The sequence below is a fragment of the Mchenga conophoros genome, linkage group LG11 (assembly GCF_057382185.1).
Source record: "Mchenga conophoros isolate Kocher_MC1m ecotype Shallow Benthic linkage group LG11, M_conophoros_male_GT1.1, whole genome shotgun sequence".
Lineage (NCBI taxonomy): Eukaryota > Metazoa > Chordata > Actinopteri > Cichliformes > Cichlidae > Mchenga > Mchenga conophoros.
Genome location: NC_140536.1, coordinates 22,750,145 through 22,765,677, shown reverse-complemented (window position 1 = coordinate 22,765,677; position 15,533 = coordinate 22,750,145). Strand labels below are relative to the sequence as shown.

Sequence of the window (15,533 nt, the reverse complement as noted above, 5' to 3'; positions counted from 1 at the left end):
TGAATCAGCTTTGTGTAAATTCTGTAAGAAATCAATTATTCAAAAGAAATCAGTTTGAAGGTTTCTATTCTTGCAGTCTTTCCAGTTACAAAGAACACAGGGAATAATTTAGATTTTCTAAGTCTTAGCTGAAGTAGCAGATCCATAATTAACACAAGGCCATATGGAAACTGTTTTGTTTTTTTTCCAATAAAACACAAGCCCAGAGACCAACATGTTATTCAAATTTCAAGGTGCACTTTTCTCTTACCTTAAAATATACACCTCTGAATGGTGAATCCTCATTGCTGTTCTCAAAGTAAAAAGACAATCACCTTTTTTTTTTGTTTGTTTTTTTGATGGGCTTCACTATTTTGCTTTTTACATTTGATTTTATTCTAACCTAGAGTTTGATGGATGGACTTGATTTTCCTGTCACTTTGTTGTGTTGTTCTTATTTGGAGATGCTGTGACCTGCAAAAACATGTCATCTTCCTCTGTGCATTTCTCTAAGGCTGAATGACAATGAGTTTGAATTGAACGATTTCCCCCCCATCAGTAACTGTTGCTTTTCTTTATGACTGAATCTTCTAACTTCAGTTGTCCCTCTCTCTCTCTTTATCCACCCCTCCTCCCCCTCATCTCCTGCCCATCTTGTGTCTGAATATACTTTCTGGAAAAAGTCAACTCTTACTCATCTGCATGCAGAGTGCCTTGGTTCCAGCTGTGAACGGAGGATTGAAATGGAAATGGGAATGAGAGAAAAAGCAGATTACGCTCCTCAAATGCATGCACAGCCTCCTGGCTGGCCCACCAGCTGAGTAGAGGGAGTGGGTGGGTGGATAATGGGGGTAAAGGAAACAGAGTTAAACAGCAACAAAGTGAAGGGTGAGGAAATGTCGGGAGAAAGGTGAAAGAGCAAATAAAGATGTTTTGGGGAAATGTAGAAAATCGAAATGGCAGACCTAAAATTGTGTAAAACTCAATCAAGACTATCTCAAAGACACCAAATGTTCCCACACAGACAGGAAAGTGCCCCCACACACAAACTCTAATAGGCGAGACAAGGTTCATGTGAATAAACTCAGACTGGCCTCAGAGATGACCAGACCTTGAACCTTAGAAGCTGATTTGAAAAATGCAGACAGAGGCAGAAAGGGATGATCAGCTGTGTGTGTGAATGCATGTAAAACGATACACTGTGTTGCAAAGAGAAAAGACGCACGTCTTTCTCTTCTGATAAATATGCAACAACCAGGTTTGTCTAAATGACACACAAAATAAAAAGATGATTTAACTTTCATTTCCCAGATTGGAAAAGGCCAAAAATAAAAGAGAAGCATTCATTGGCAGACACTTTAACTTGCAATCAAAATCTTGAAATGATCTTTAGTTTAACACACACTTTTTAAATGTCAGGGTGCCTGTCAGTTTGATACATTGCTATTCATGAGATTTCCATGTGCCCTGTGTTACAGGACCTTCAGCTGGAACAGTCAGATGGGGGAAAGGGAGAGCAGCAGAGACCAGGAGGGTGAGAAAAACTGCATAATGGAGAGTGAAAAAATATGAAATAATGAGAAGAGAAATTGAGACAGAGAGAAACCAGGAGAACAGTTTCTCTATCAGGGCCCAGAGAAGCGTGACCCTGCCTGCCCATTTTGGGCAGGCCCAGAGGCTAGTGCACGATGTTAACTGAATGTTCTAGCAAACGTCTGCCACAGCAGGACCCGGCTGTCAAATTAAATTCTCTCTCAGAAGATGGGTCCCCGTGGTGTGCCTGAATTTCCACGGAGGAAGAGTACTATTTCGATGATTGTTGTGAGTAGTCTAATGCAGCTTTTGGTATCCGCTTCTTTCTCACCCCGTAGTCATGAATCCAACGGGTCCCAAACGGCACCCAATCTCGTCTCACAAACTAGCAGCTGCAAAAGACCAGAGTCATTATGTGCTTTTGGAGAAGAATTCAATTTTGTGGAAATGTGCAGAAATATGCCCAATCTGCATCCGCAGCTAGTTTCAAAAGAGTAAATGAAGTGCAGAGCCGAGGAGTTTCTCAGGAACTGTTTTAAAGAATTAACGAGAGGGGCAGCTCGGTAGTTAATAAGATTTCTGCTAACACAATCGCATGTCTGTCTGTCAGTTTTTGCATGCACACATTTACGCAGGCAGTGTCCACAGATTTTCACTCACACGGGACCTGCCTAGCCTCTCTTTGACATGCACTTGCACGCGCACAAGAGTCGGCAACACAATCACAACACATATTTTACATATTTGTTTGTCTGGCCTGAGTTGCAAAAGCAGCCAGAATCAGGTAAGAAAAACCAACACAAAAAAATATGACTGCAAACTCTATATTAGGGCACAAGTGCTTGATGGAAAACAATAATATTCGCAGAAAACAGTTTGGAACAGATACAGGTATGAGGGGAAAAATGTGGGCATGTTGGGATTTGCACAAAGGGAGGCAGAGGACACTGAGACAAGGAGGTCACTGTGTGAAATAGACACACTGGGCATGCAGCAGTGTAACAAAAGTCTGAAACTACAGTTCTCTAACCTCTGCAACCCTCCCTGCACAATATATATTCTCCACTCACATGTGCCCACATAAAGCACACACACAGCACACTGTGTTGGGCGTTGTGAATACATCTGGCAAATGTGTCCATGGACAGTAAGTAAAGTCAGTCCTGGTTAAGGTATTGGAAAACTGGTAAAAATTTTAGAACTGTAGATCTACTTCCCTCACTAACATCACTGCATCATTATTTTCACATCTGAAAATAATGTAAAAGTAAAAGTGTTTCTTAAACAATAGTTTATAGATCTATATACTTGATAAACCACAAGTTTCATAGTAGGAAACACAGTTTTGATGTCCAATAATGTATGTTATTACCACATTTCATTGAACTTTAAACCATATAAAGTGATTTTTTAAAACATATATATAAATGAATATTATACAACTAAACAAGGCAGTGGTGGAGGAATTATTTAAAACTTAGCTCTAACTAAAAATACTCTGTTACAAGTCAAACTCTTACAGTATTATGAGAAAAAATGACTTGAAAATAGGAGAAGTAGAACCATGCAACTGGCACCACTAAAAATAAAAACAAAAAACATAGCAACAACATAAAACAATGAAAGTACATTTAACAGCTAAAGCAATTTCATTCGCCACTTTCATGAATTCCCTTCTGAGAAACTGCAATTCAGTTTCAAGTTATGTACTGAAAATTATTTTTCATGATTATTTATTCATTTCTTTTGAAGAGGTGAAGAGACTTTTAGCAAACCTTTTTTTTAAGAAGAGGTAAAGCACGGCACAATGTCAAATCATAAAGCTGGTGAGCTTTCAGTCCTGATAGGGAAGGGGGAACACCGGGGGAAGGGCTAATGGGGTGCTAATGGCACTGAGGGATAAAAGGGAGAAGAGGAAAGAGGATAGCAGAAGGGGAAAACAGCCAAACAATATAAAAAAAAAGTGGAAGATCATTAGAGCAATGAAGAGGTAGCTGGAAGGATTTGTTAAGACTTTAGAGGGAGTAGGAGAAAGGGTGATGATTAAGAGAGAAAAAAGGAAGGAATGAAGGCGAGAAGCCAGAAATGGACTTTGATAAAAATTATTTTAAGAGCTGTGTTTACAACTGATAATTTTTATTTCTTTTATATAATTTGGATATTTAATACCCATTTATAATCTTTAACAGTTTGCCACAGCTGGGATGTTTCTCCCCATAATTTTCATTGGAAAACTCAGACTGTTTTTCAGTCTAGTGTTCATGTTCACAGTAAACCAGCATGAAGTAAGATGTGGCAAAAAAAAAAAAAAAAGTACAGTGGGAGCTCAGCCAATCAGGAGGATCTCAGATATCATCTTATGCATGTCAAAATTCTAATAAACATTTCCACACAGACATATTTTTCAAAAGATATTAATAAATATCTTACAGAGCTGTGTGTGAGAGAGCTGTGGAGTTTTAGATACTGGCCCTGAGAAGCTAGTGGAAGCCGCAGTGTTGGTTGGGTTCTTACATGGTTTGGTCACTTTTGACACCTCTGCTTGGCATTTCTTTGGAGATTTTTCCCTCCCTGCTACACTTAGAAAGATAGTGAGGGAGATAGAGGGATGATGAAGCACAGGACTCCAAACACACACACACACTTCGTCCTATCTCAGTCTGTCACTGTGTCAACTATCTCCACAGCCGTTCAGTGTCACACTGGTGTCTAGCTGTCTCCCTCTGTCAGTCTTTTGTTCTGTGCTGAAGAAAGCGCAGGGCCGCAGCATCAAAGTATGAATGACTTGAAAGCTCTGATCTCAATGTGAGCACACACAAGCATGGGCACAGCTTAGAAAATAATATGGTCTGCATACACACATGTACAGAGAGCACACTGTGCAATTCAGTCGGTTCGGCTGGCTTTGTAGACAGCATCTGTTCTGCACCCCGTCATCTTCCCTTTGCACCCCACCCTCTGTGACAGGTGGAAGGGATTCAGACTCAAAAGCTGAGGAGACACACACTAAACTCCACTGACACATGGTTAGTGTTTCGCCTACACACACACACTCATATATACACACCTGCTGTGGTGCAGAGCTACAGTGCCCCATGGTGCCAGGCAGGCTGAGCAGTGCGTCGCGTGTTTATACCACCTGCTCTTAGGCCAAACAGAGGATGAGGGATTAGACCTGACAGCCCACAGAAGAACAGCAACATACAGTAGACAGATGTAGCTCTATATACCACCCTTAAACTACCCAGGAAGTCAACCAGGTCAAACTAATTCTTTCTTCCATACGCACACACAACAAAACAGCAGGGCCATCCATCAATCAGCCGCTCATGCCCACTGGGAGATAAGTTTGTAAACCAGTCTTCTTATAGCTCAGGAGTTTTCTTACTCACGGATTTGTAACACACAGGGCAGCAGCTCATCTCTTCACCAAAACAACACTGACCTTTTGGCCTCAGACTAATTTCTATAAACAAGCTCTTGCAGACGAGGCCTGACCCTCACCACAGCACATGAACACACTCTGCACCCAACCTGCTGTGCTTCTTTAACCAGTGGAATTTATAGTAAGATATAAATAAATCAATAACACAGCATTAAAACATCAAGATGTAAGCAACGAGAATGAAAGAATATCTCAGCTCCCAGAAAATAAATAAATGAAAGTGAAACAACCTCAAACACGCATATAAAGCCTGCATGACACTGTGAATTTTAACTCCATAACAACTAATAAATCTGTGTGGTTTATGAGATAAATGGAAAAAAGTTGTTATCTTAACCAATCCAGTAGCATCTGGGTCAACTTTCCCAAGAAAACTATTATGGAGGAGATAGGAATGCTGGGAAAAATTCAGAGGAATGTCTTGTCTTCTGGGGAAAACATGCCACAGGGCATAGAGCTGTGCACTGACAATGTGTGTGTACATGTGTATGTGCAGGAGCTCTCCTGATAGCTGTTCTATTTTGGAAAGACTTGTGCAGAGGATTCATTTCTTAGTTATCGGCTGTTTCCAACCCCGCAGAGGTGAGAGGCAGGTCTGCATCCATTCTCAGTGTGATCAAGCCGAGCTGCCAAAGAATTGGGAGCGCAAGTAGGTGCAGCCACCTCCACACAAACACACACACAAGGCTCAAAAATCCACTTGGTTGTGCATTTGTTAAAGTGGTAATTGTTCCACAGCAGTAATTGCCATAGTGAAGCCTGCTGATAATGACACTGCACACAATGAAAAATTGTTGCACAAACAAGTTGACTGACGGCAGCTGAAATTGTTTGGGGAGAGAGGCACACATCACCAAATGTGGTTGCAGGAACTACACATACATGAACAAGCACGCACACACAGGAACAGTAACAAGTGAACAAACATAAGATGTCCTCGGATAGATTCCATACATTTCTCTCTACCACTCAAGGACATGTTGAGCCTCTCCCATCTTCTAAATTGCAGGGTAGAACAAAAAGCAGGATCATGAAAAGGGGAGGAAGGGATGATGGGTTCAGGTGTTCAGGAACAGCTGGTCGTCAAATAAAAACAGGAAGGAGGGGGCGGACAGGGGACAGGGAGATGGAGGGGATGGCAGAGACAGTGGGATAGGTGTATGAAATGATTAATATTTCTCAAGAAAAGCACTGAGTAATTGATGGAGACTGCTTATTATGAATGGCATTATGAAAAGATGAGAAAAACACACAGTCAGTTGGATGGAGCGACACACAATGCTTTGTGTGTGCTGCACAGTGTGGACAGTACACACAGATACAGTGGATGATAGACTGGCAAACACAGCAGGCTTACTGTCCATGGATCAACAACATGCTATCTTTCAAACACAGGACCATCTATAAGCTCACTCAAACACACACAGCAGGCTGTGTACATGAGCTCAGCTGTGCGAGCACACAAAGCCTGCAGTATTTTTTTCCTCCTTTAAATACAGACATAATTGACATGAAATAAATCTATATTCTCAAAAAGAGGACATAGATGTGTACTGCGCTGCACCGTGACTAACGACCCACGCACTCTTCATTTGGTTGTGCTTGTAATTTTTTGTTGCCCCAAGCCTTGTGGAGACATGAAATGAGATTAAAGCATGAAAATTAAAATGCAGATGCGATGATTTTCAGTTACTTGCCTGAATATTACATCCTGAAGCTGTTGTAATAAACATTTGAGAAGTTTTGTATAATGTTCTAGTTTAATTACTTTGGGGAAATTCGTGGCTGCAGAAAATAACGAACACTAAAAACTAATAAACCAATTTCACATTTAATAGGATACTGAAATGTAACTATATTACTGCACCTCTGGATGTGAATGAGGTTGTTTTTGTATTTGAAAATAACTAATGCTTAACACTTAATACTTATAAAAATCACCTCATGGCCTATTAATTCAAACTATATGTATAGACAGATTCTATTGACTTTGGCACCCTCTGCAGGATTTTAGTGTCACTGACAAATTACGCATGTGACCCAGGATGCTGCTGGTCTGCCTTCATTTTTATGCAACGGAACATTCAACTGCAGATGTATTTTGAATACCACATTTTTCATATATACACACACTTACATAACTGCTTTAGATGGGGATTGAGACAATATGCCTTTTAAAACATCAAGTTAAGCATACATGAATTTGTTTACTTAAAATACAGATCACGTATCCTTCATGGAAATACCTCATGGTTAGTTTTCCCAAGTTTTGCGTCTGGGGTGGAAGTCATATGAAAAACATGTCCGATATTTTCCCCATTCTGCTGAAATTGTCAAGCATTCCTATTAAATTTGGTTTTAATCTGTAGATGGCACTGTGGCCCTGAATGAGGCTGTTAAACCATGACATCATTCTTTACAACTGAAATGTTAACTAGGTTCCTTATGGAAATGTAATCATCTGCCTTTGTTAAGTGAACCATTTCCAGCGGTTGTCATGGTATCAGCGATCAATTTGTACAAAGCACATCTGATAGATGAACAAAGTGGCAAAAACAAAAGATTAATATGGATGGGAAAAGGGGCAATGTGACAGCAGTGTCTGGCCAGTGATGAGAAGCTGCATTGGCTTAGTGATGGATCAGCTCCCCGGAAGCCTTTTCAAACTGCCCGATGAAACAGTTCCCAGTCATCAAGCTTTTAGTAGCAAGAGGATATGAGGATGTGAACAGAGCCCACGACCAATGGTCATTCACTGCCCTTTAGACAAAATGACATTTAGACCAGAGTGCCAGACATCAGCTAGGGATGAATTACTACAAAGACTTCCCTTCTTTTAGAAAGCGTGGTTCATAATATTCAGGGAAACGGGCTTATCAGCAGTTCATCTATAAAACTCATTCCAGTTCATTAGCTTGAAGACACTGATTGAATGGGTTCAAACAAATTGTTCATGCAAGTCAAAAATCACAAGACACAATTTGACTTTTCCAAAAAAGATTTATTAAACAGATTTCTTGTTTGCAGCTGCAACCTGTGGAGAAAAGAGAGAGAGAAAACATTATGAGATATAGCCAGTGAGTGACATCCTGCATCAAATGAAAATCTCACACCTTTGAAAACATCCCTTCAATTCAGAATAAAATTACCAGCAGTGTTAGTGGGGGGGTATTTAATCAATTCATTAGGCTGCCATGGATGAAGAAGATGATCTCAACTATTTAAACTAATTTTATTCTAAAGCAATCAAATGAAAACACATTTAATTCATTTATTTTTAAATGTCACTCCACTGCGTTAATAGTCAGTCCACAACTTGAGGGAGCAAGATGCTATCAAAAATGTAATTTCACAGGGACTTGAGAGCAAACACAGTCTGGAAGAGAAACTGTTACTGCTGCTGCCAAAACCCACCATGAATAGTCTGATAATACATGGCAGAAACCTCACTTGCCAGGGAAAAGCCTCTCACATAAAAAGTCATCAGAAAGTACAACACACACAAGAGATTCTAGAGGTGGTAAGGGAGCCACACCAACAAGCTTCCTGCCAGTTTTTGTGCAGCAGGCAGGGCCCAGCCCAGGTCTGCTCATCTACATACTGCTCATTAGCATGGATAAACAAGGAGAAAACTGGTGCCATACGGCGGACTTGCCAAGCATGAAATTCCCTCCTCATGTTTACCCCTTTTACCCTTGGATTATCACAACATTGCTGACTCTCTCTTGATTTTTGACAAGGCCCAAGTGTGATTTGTTTTTTAGCGAAGGCTAACAAACAATTCCAGGAGTGTGCCACACAAGAAACATAACTCAACTGGCTGGCAGAGGGGAAAAATTTGCCCAAGGACAAGTGCTTTAAAAAAAACCAAAAACCTTGCATGCCAAAGTGATGGGGGCAATGTACTCCCACAACAGACAAGGTGTCGCATCAAAGCAGAGGATGATATTTCTGTGGTGATCACACAAGGCACCACCCTGAGTCTGTCAGAACGTCACATAAAATGACAGAGAGCATCATACAAAATCAGTCACAGGAAACAACCTTTGCCTGGCCAGCATGAGGTCGTATGACATTTAACAGCTGGGGAGCCTGATAGTGGTCCGCTTCTTTTCTACCAATTCCATCAGGCTGGAACTAGAGCTGGCTGACATATAGCGTAGCATGTTAGATTCCATGTGATTTTAAGCATAGGCTTAATATTGAAGCTTGGTACATAACACGGGTTACTATCAAAATGTGTTTTGTGACAAACATTTTACATCCGATTTCAGTACCTACAGATCACTTTCAGATTATACTTCAGTGGCTGCAGCTTTTTACATTTGCAGCTGAGACTCATTCCCTACAAGAGACACCAAAGTTGTCTCAAAGGGGTATGGCTCACTAGGAACGCCATTTTCAGACTTGCACGCGGTTGACATCTTTCATTATAAAATACACGGTTAAGTGAAATTCTTCTCAACAGTGCAGAATCTTACTTCTATAAATAGCTGCACCTTTGTTTACAAGTGGTCACCCATAGGTACCTTCGCATAGTCGATTTGGATTTCCTTCCTGAATTAACTCCCAAAGGGATGCGTCTCCCCTCCTTGTCTCACACTGGGGATTCTTTTGCATGTTACACAAATGTCTCTACAAATAATCAAAACTTACCCATCTCAATTTAGATGGTTTTCTTTGGTTTACTATGTGTAAACATTCTCAACCATTAATGATACTTACTTTCATTGTGCTAAGCCTATTTTACAGTACTACATTTATGTCTATTTGCACAGGTATTTGAAAAATACCTGCCATACTGCTAAAGCCCAATAGCATGGGCCTCAAAATGGATAATCCTCTGAGTAAGGCAAGTGCTGACTGGTTGAGAGTTGGACCAGAAAACGGAAAAGCCATACCACAAATATATATATGTGAAAAATCAAAAAAGGAGGATAACAGCAGAAGGTGACTATGAAAGTGGACACTGGTTCTTGACTCAGTTTCATTTTAACTCTTTATACGTTACAACTGCCCTTCTCTACGGTTTGCTGCCGAACCAACAGCAGCACAAGAGTTGCCCAAAGACCCATGGGTTGTGACACTGCCCCCAGGTGACAGAAAACAGCTACAACAAAACAGCCAGCAAAGCTGTAGCTTCTGCACAAAAGTGTGGACATACAAAAAACAAAAAGCCATCAGGAGTTCAGCAGGATCTTCTTAAACTGAAAACATCAAGTCGAATACCTATAATAACTGCAGCATTTTAGCAATACTCTCACTAGCTGCTGCCACTTAATGTTGCAGAGCACCTGAATATATTTAGTAAATGATTTCATCCAGCTGGAAGATGACAATTTGATACACATTCAAGCCAAAAAACACTACATGTATCGTAAAAAAAAATAATTAATAAATAAAAACAATTGAATGCCTGATACAACGCATACAACTGAGTTGAACAGTTTAACAAAACAGCAAAAAGGTAGCAGAGAAAGGGAGACATGGTCATGGTGTTTAACAGCAGACAGGTTGTCATGTTAAAACATCAAACACAATAATTGGTGTACTGACTAGTGACAGATACAGTGCAAATTATATCATCTGAGATCATTAAGGACCATTAGTCCATCTCCCAATCTATGTGTATGGTCTTAATTTATTGAGGGGAAATGCTGCACTGGACATTGTAACCAAGAGCATTAATATTACTTAACATTAGCAAATTAATTTGTCCATTTTAGATACTTAATTGTCCTCAGAATATTTAGCTACAACCCATTTATGCCCCTCTCTAGGTTTTGTGCAGACCTAATGATTTTCAGTTTGCATAGGTTTTAGACCCCTTGAATATGTCAAGCCTCCACTGTACCGTATAAGAAGGTAAAGACCACGACGCCATCTCTGAATAAAGTTTTATTAGGATCATTTAATCAGTTGAGTTATTGGTAAGTGTATGCAAACTTCTTAGCATTTAGACAGTTTGGTGTGTTTTTAAAAAATAAAATAAAATTTAAAAAAAAAATCACCAAATGAGTTTCTCACCTGGCCAGCAATTCTGTCCAGATCTCTGGTTCCCTGGGAAGTCAGTCTGCGACCACTGATTTTAAAAAAGCAAGAAAAAGCAGAAATTAGCTGATACAACAGAATACCATTCACCGCTAGAAAAATGCTTAACACTACAATAATGAGTTTATGCCACACTAACCACAGCATTACAGTGAAGAAGCCACTGAACAATTTTTCTCCACAGAACTTAATTTTCTTGCTCACTTCTATCCCAAGCCAATCAATTAGCCCTGTTGTTACAGAGTGATTAAATCTTTACTGCAGTCTCAAAAAAATGATTTCTACCTTATGCATTTACAGATTTCAGTTATCCACATCACATAAGCTGGCCCATTTCACATCAGCAAATGCAATAAACAGAAAGCTGAGACACTGTTACTAAGTTCTGCAAGAATGAGTAACAGCATGCGTAGAGGCATTGGCGTAGGTGTGTACCTCTGTGCCCATGTTTCCCATAAAATAAAACAAGAAAAAAAAATCAATTCAAAACAATATTGTGGCATTTTCTTGAGCTCACCAAGTATCAAAATATCAACTGTCAGTTAGCTGGCATCTCCATGTTTTATCAGCAATAGAAAGCTGTGCAAAAGTATGCTACTTGGGGGATTTAAGCTTCATACTCCAATGCTGCATCCAATTGCTTACTGTGTGTGCACTGAGGTTTTGTGTGGAGAGCCATGACTCATCTGGTAGCGTTGGTCATCTGACTCCTCTAGCCATGTGCCAAAGTATACTTAGGCAAACTACTGAGCCCCGAGTTATCCTCAAAGGCATCCATCGCAGTGTGCAAGTATCCGCGATGGTTACAAAGCAAATAAATAAAAAGTCTGTATGATTGTGTGAATGAGTGCTACGAATAATCAATTAAAGGTGGCGTACAGCTTTGTAAGTCCATTTACCATGATGTCCACTAATATTGGTATGCAGAGTTACAAATTAATATCTTTTTAATATCCCCAACTAAAGACCAAGTTTTTAGTGGAAATACACATTATGAAACTGTACTGTGGAGTTCAAGTAATGTACTGTGACTAAAAACAAGAAACAATTGTAGAGAATTTAAAAATGTTTAATGACCAAATTAGCCGGAAAAGGGTGGAGTGCCCACTCCGGGTCGGGGATGAGTTCCTGCCCCAAGTGGAGGAGTTCAAGTATCTCGGGGTCTTGTTCGCGAGTGATGGGAGAAGGGAGCCGGAGATCGACAGACGGATTGGGGCTGCAGCTGCAGTAATGCGGACGCTGCACCGGTCCGTCGTGGTGAAGAGGGAGCTGAGTGTAAAAGCAAAGCTCTCAATTTACCGGTCGATCTACGTCCCTACCCTCACCTATGGCCACGAGCTGTGGGTAGTGACCGAAAGAACGAGATCGCGGATACAAGCGGCAGAAATGAGCTTCCTCCGAAGGGTGGCTGGCCTCTCCCTTAGAGATAGGGTGAGAAGTTCGGCCATCTGGGAGGGGCTCAGAGTAGAGCAGCTGCTGCTCCACATCGAAAGGAGCCAGCTGAGGTGGTTCGGGCATCCGACAAGGATGCCTCCTGGGCGAGGTGTTCCAGGCATGTCCCACCGGGAGGAGGCCCCGGGGCAGACCCAGGACACACTGGAGAGATTATATCTCTCGGCTGGCCTGGGAACGCCTTGGTGTTCCCCCGGATAAGCTGGAGGAGGAGGTGGCTGGGGAGAGGGAGGTCTGGGCCTCTTTGCTTAGGCTGCTGCCCCCGCGACGCGGTCTCGGATAAAGCGGATGAAGATGGATGGATGGATGGACCAAATTAAGTTAATACCGAGTCAACATTTTCAATATTTGAACAGATGTAGTGTAATACTGGATAATGGTGCTGGGGTGGGAGTTATCAACTAAAGCAGTTCACTCAAGGTTGGTCAGCATGCTCCATTCCAACCAAACCTTACTGCACAGCATTAAGGGGACACGCTTCATCAATAGCATTGCAGAACTTAACACTTAGGCTACCAAGCAACTCCAAGTAAACATACGTATAATGGACAACTAGAGACGCATGCATTTTAAAGCTTTGACAGTTCAAGCTACACTTACACTCACTCTAACTGAATGTGAGTGCTCTTGAAACCCCTTCTGGACACAACAGAAAAAAGATGACTGACACGGGCACTGTTATCAGCTATAGATATCGAGTCGTAAGGCTTACAATTTGCAAATAAAATCAGATGTATAAAATATAAAAACTATTCCTCAGTGAGTCAATTATTTCACCCATCTCTAAGCATCATGCACATGCCAACTTATACATGCAATCAGCTTTCTTGACTGGCTCTAAACGTTAGGTGATTTCCACACATGAAGGAAGAGATGCCCCATACCATGCTTTCTTGGTAGGGCAACCAGGAGGCAGGCCATATTATGGTGACTTGCTCACCAAAGGATTCCTTGTGTCACATATATTCAGACATCACACGTACGGGTAAGTCTATCAGACAGCGTTTTTGCATTCACAGCTTTCTGTGTCTAATATTTTAAAAGGTCTGGGGCTGAAGTGTATGATGAAGAAAAAAAAAAATGCTTTTAAGTTCCAACCAATAAAAACAGTAAGAACCGGCACTTACCCATTGGGATCCTTCTCAATCATCTTGAGCAACTCAAGAGCCTGCAGCACCTTGCGAGCCACATTCTTTGATCCAACACTGTAGTGGGCAGGGCACACGCCGTTCCTCTTGCGACTGCCATAGATCTTGGTCATGGAGCCAACACCTGCACCACCACGGAGGTAAAGGTGGCGAACAGTGGATGCTGCGGAAGCATGAGAGATGACAGTGTTGTCATATAATATTTAGAACCTGAAACACTAAGCATTGTACAATGTGAATATTAAGTTTTTGATAAAGTGGGCTTACTGTGTCAATGGTTATAAATTTGGAAAGAATTTAAAATGATCAGTATGTGTAGTCTGTTGCATTCAAAAACCTTTTACTAATTAAAAGCACATTTGCATGTAAAATTGTCCCATCTCAAAGCACCATTTAAACATGTAAATGGAAATGTCTTGTGGTAATACAAGCCTGAAGCTGTAATAAGTCTCAGGAGAACTTCTGAAAACCTTAGTAATTAAAAAAAAAAAAAAAAAAAAAAAAAAAAAACTTGCAAGACTTACCAGCTCTGATGTAGAACCAGTTCTCATCACTGGGGGCCAGCTCCTTGTGCTTACCCAGCTTGACAAGGTCCACCCAGTCAGGCACCTTCAGTTTTCCTGACCTGGTAACAGAAAAGGTACATCAGTATGAAGTACATCAGAGGACTATATCAATAATTTATTCGAGTGGGCCATTAGCATCTGTTAAGTTAAACAGCGTCACAAAATTTGATTAAAAATATGTTCAATGAAAAGTAAAGCTGCTCAGTGGAGCATACTATATAAAATATATTAACAAGCTTTGAATATGTAGAGGAGAAAATAAAACTCACTTCTTCAGGAAGGCCGCCAGGGCACGGACAAACTCCTGCTGGTTAACGTCTTTCACTGTGACACCTGGCATCTGAATGCGATTAAAATATGAATAAATACACACAAACTAACGTTTATCTACCAAAAAAAGCAACACACCAGACAAGCATCTCTCATAATTGCTCTAAGATTTCGCTGCTCACCGCCTCAAACCAGGAGAACTCTTAAACATCAATCCCAATTAGCTTCAAAGAATACGGAGCTTAGGTTAATTATTAAAATGCATCAAGAAAACAAATACTAAATAATGCTATGCAGCAAGACAAATTGGACAGGATACATGTGTACGACTCTTGGCGAAATTGCACGTTTCACCCGGTGTTTTAGCTTCATGTGCGCTAACTGACCATACACTCAACCACACTTCGTTTTCAATTGTTATCCTTACGACCTAAAAATCGACAAATAAAGAAATATCTGCCCAACCGATACACGATATCACTTCTCGTAATATGAATATTCATATATTATAGCACAGAACACAAAATGAAATCAGTACAACTAGCCAGTTGAGCAGGCCTCAACGAGGTAGCATGGGGGCAGCCATTACTAGCAGATATGATATGAGCGCAACATTCAAACAAAATTCTCGCAAAAACTTATTAATACGTCAAAATACCTCGTGTAAAGCCTAACCACTGTAATTATCTGTACTTTATACTTTAACAGACCACGTTTGAAGAACAATTGTTTGAATTTTGAATACATTTATTGCTAAATAAGCGAGGAGTGAAAAATGCGGCGTTACCTTGCTTATGGACAGCCAAGGGAAGAGGGTGGAACGGGGTTTCCAACCCATGATAGAACGGGCACATCTCGTTTTTTAACGCGAGACCAGCGCGTTGTTTTTTCCAGCGATGCCGCTCATCACAAGTGTCGACCGTCCCAATCTAATCTATCTATCCGTTTTCGACTCTCTTTTGTTCGTCATTTGGGCTATTTTATTATCATCTACATAAATAGATTAGGGTTAGGGAAATTGCATACTAGTGCTACAAGTTGTACTTTACATAGTATTTAATCGGTTTTTGGTCATTTATTTTCATCTGT

The 15,533-nt window shown here is 40.7% G+C and overlaps 1 protein-coding gene across 1 annotated transcript; it reads right to left on the bottom strand.

Annotated features, from left to right (window-relative positions):
• Window positions 1-7,937: 7,937 nt before the first annotated feature.
• On the bottom strand, window positions 7,938-15,284 carry rps19 (ribosomal protein S19). The gene is made up of 6 exons (XM_085291526.1): window positions 15,232-15,284; window positions 14,444-14,514; window positions 14,133-14,233; window positions 13,588-13,771; window positions 10,985-11,039; window positions 7,938-7,991 (listed from the first exon to the last, which is right to left on the bottom strand). Exons 1-6 carry the CDS (start codon window positions 15,280-15,282, stop codon window positions 7,962-7,964), a joined length of 492 nt encoding a protein of 163 aa, XP_085147652.1. The 5' UTR covers window positions 15,283-15,284; the 3' UTR covers window positions 7,938-7,961.
• Window positions 15,285-15,533: the final 249 nt, after the last annotated feature.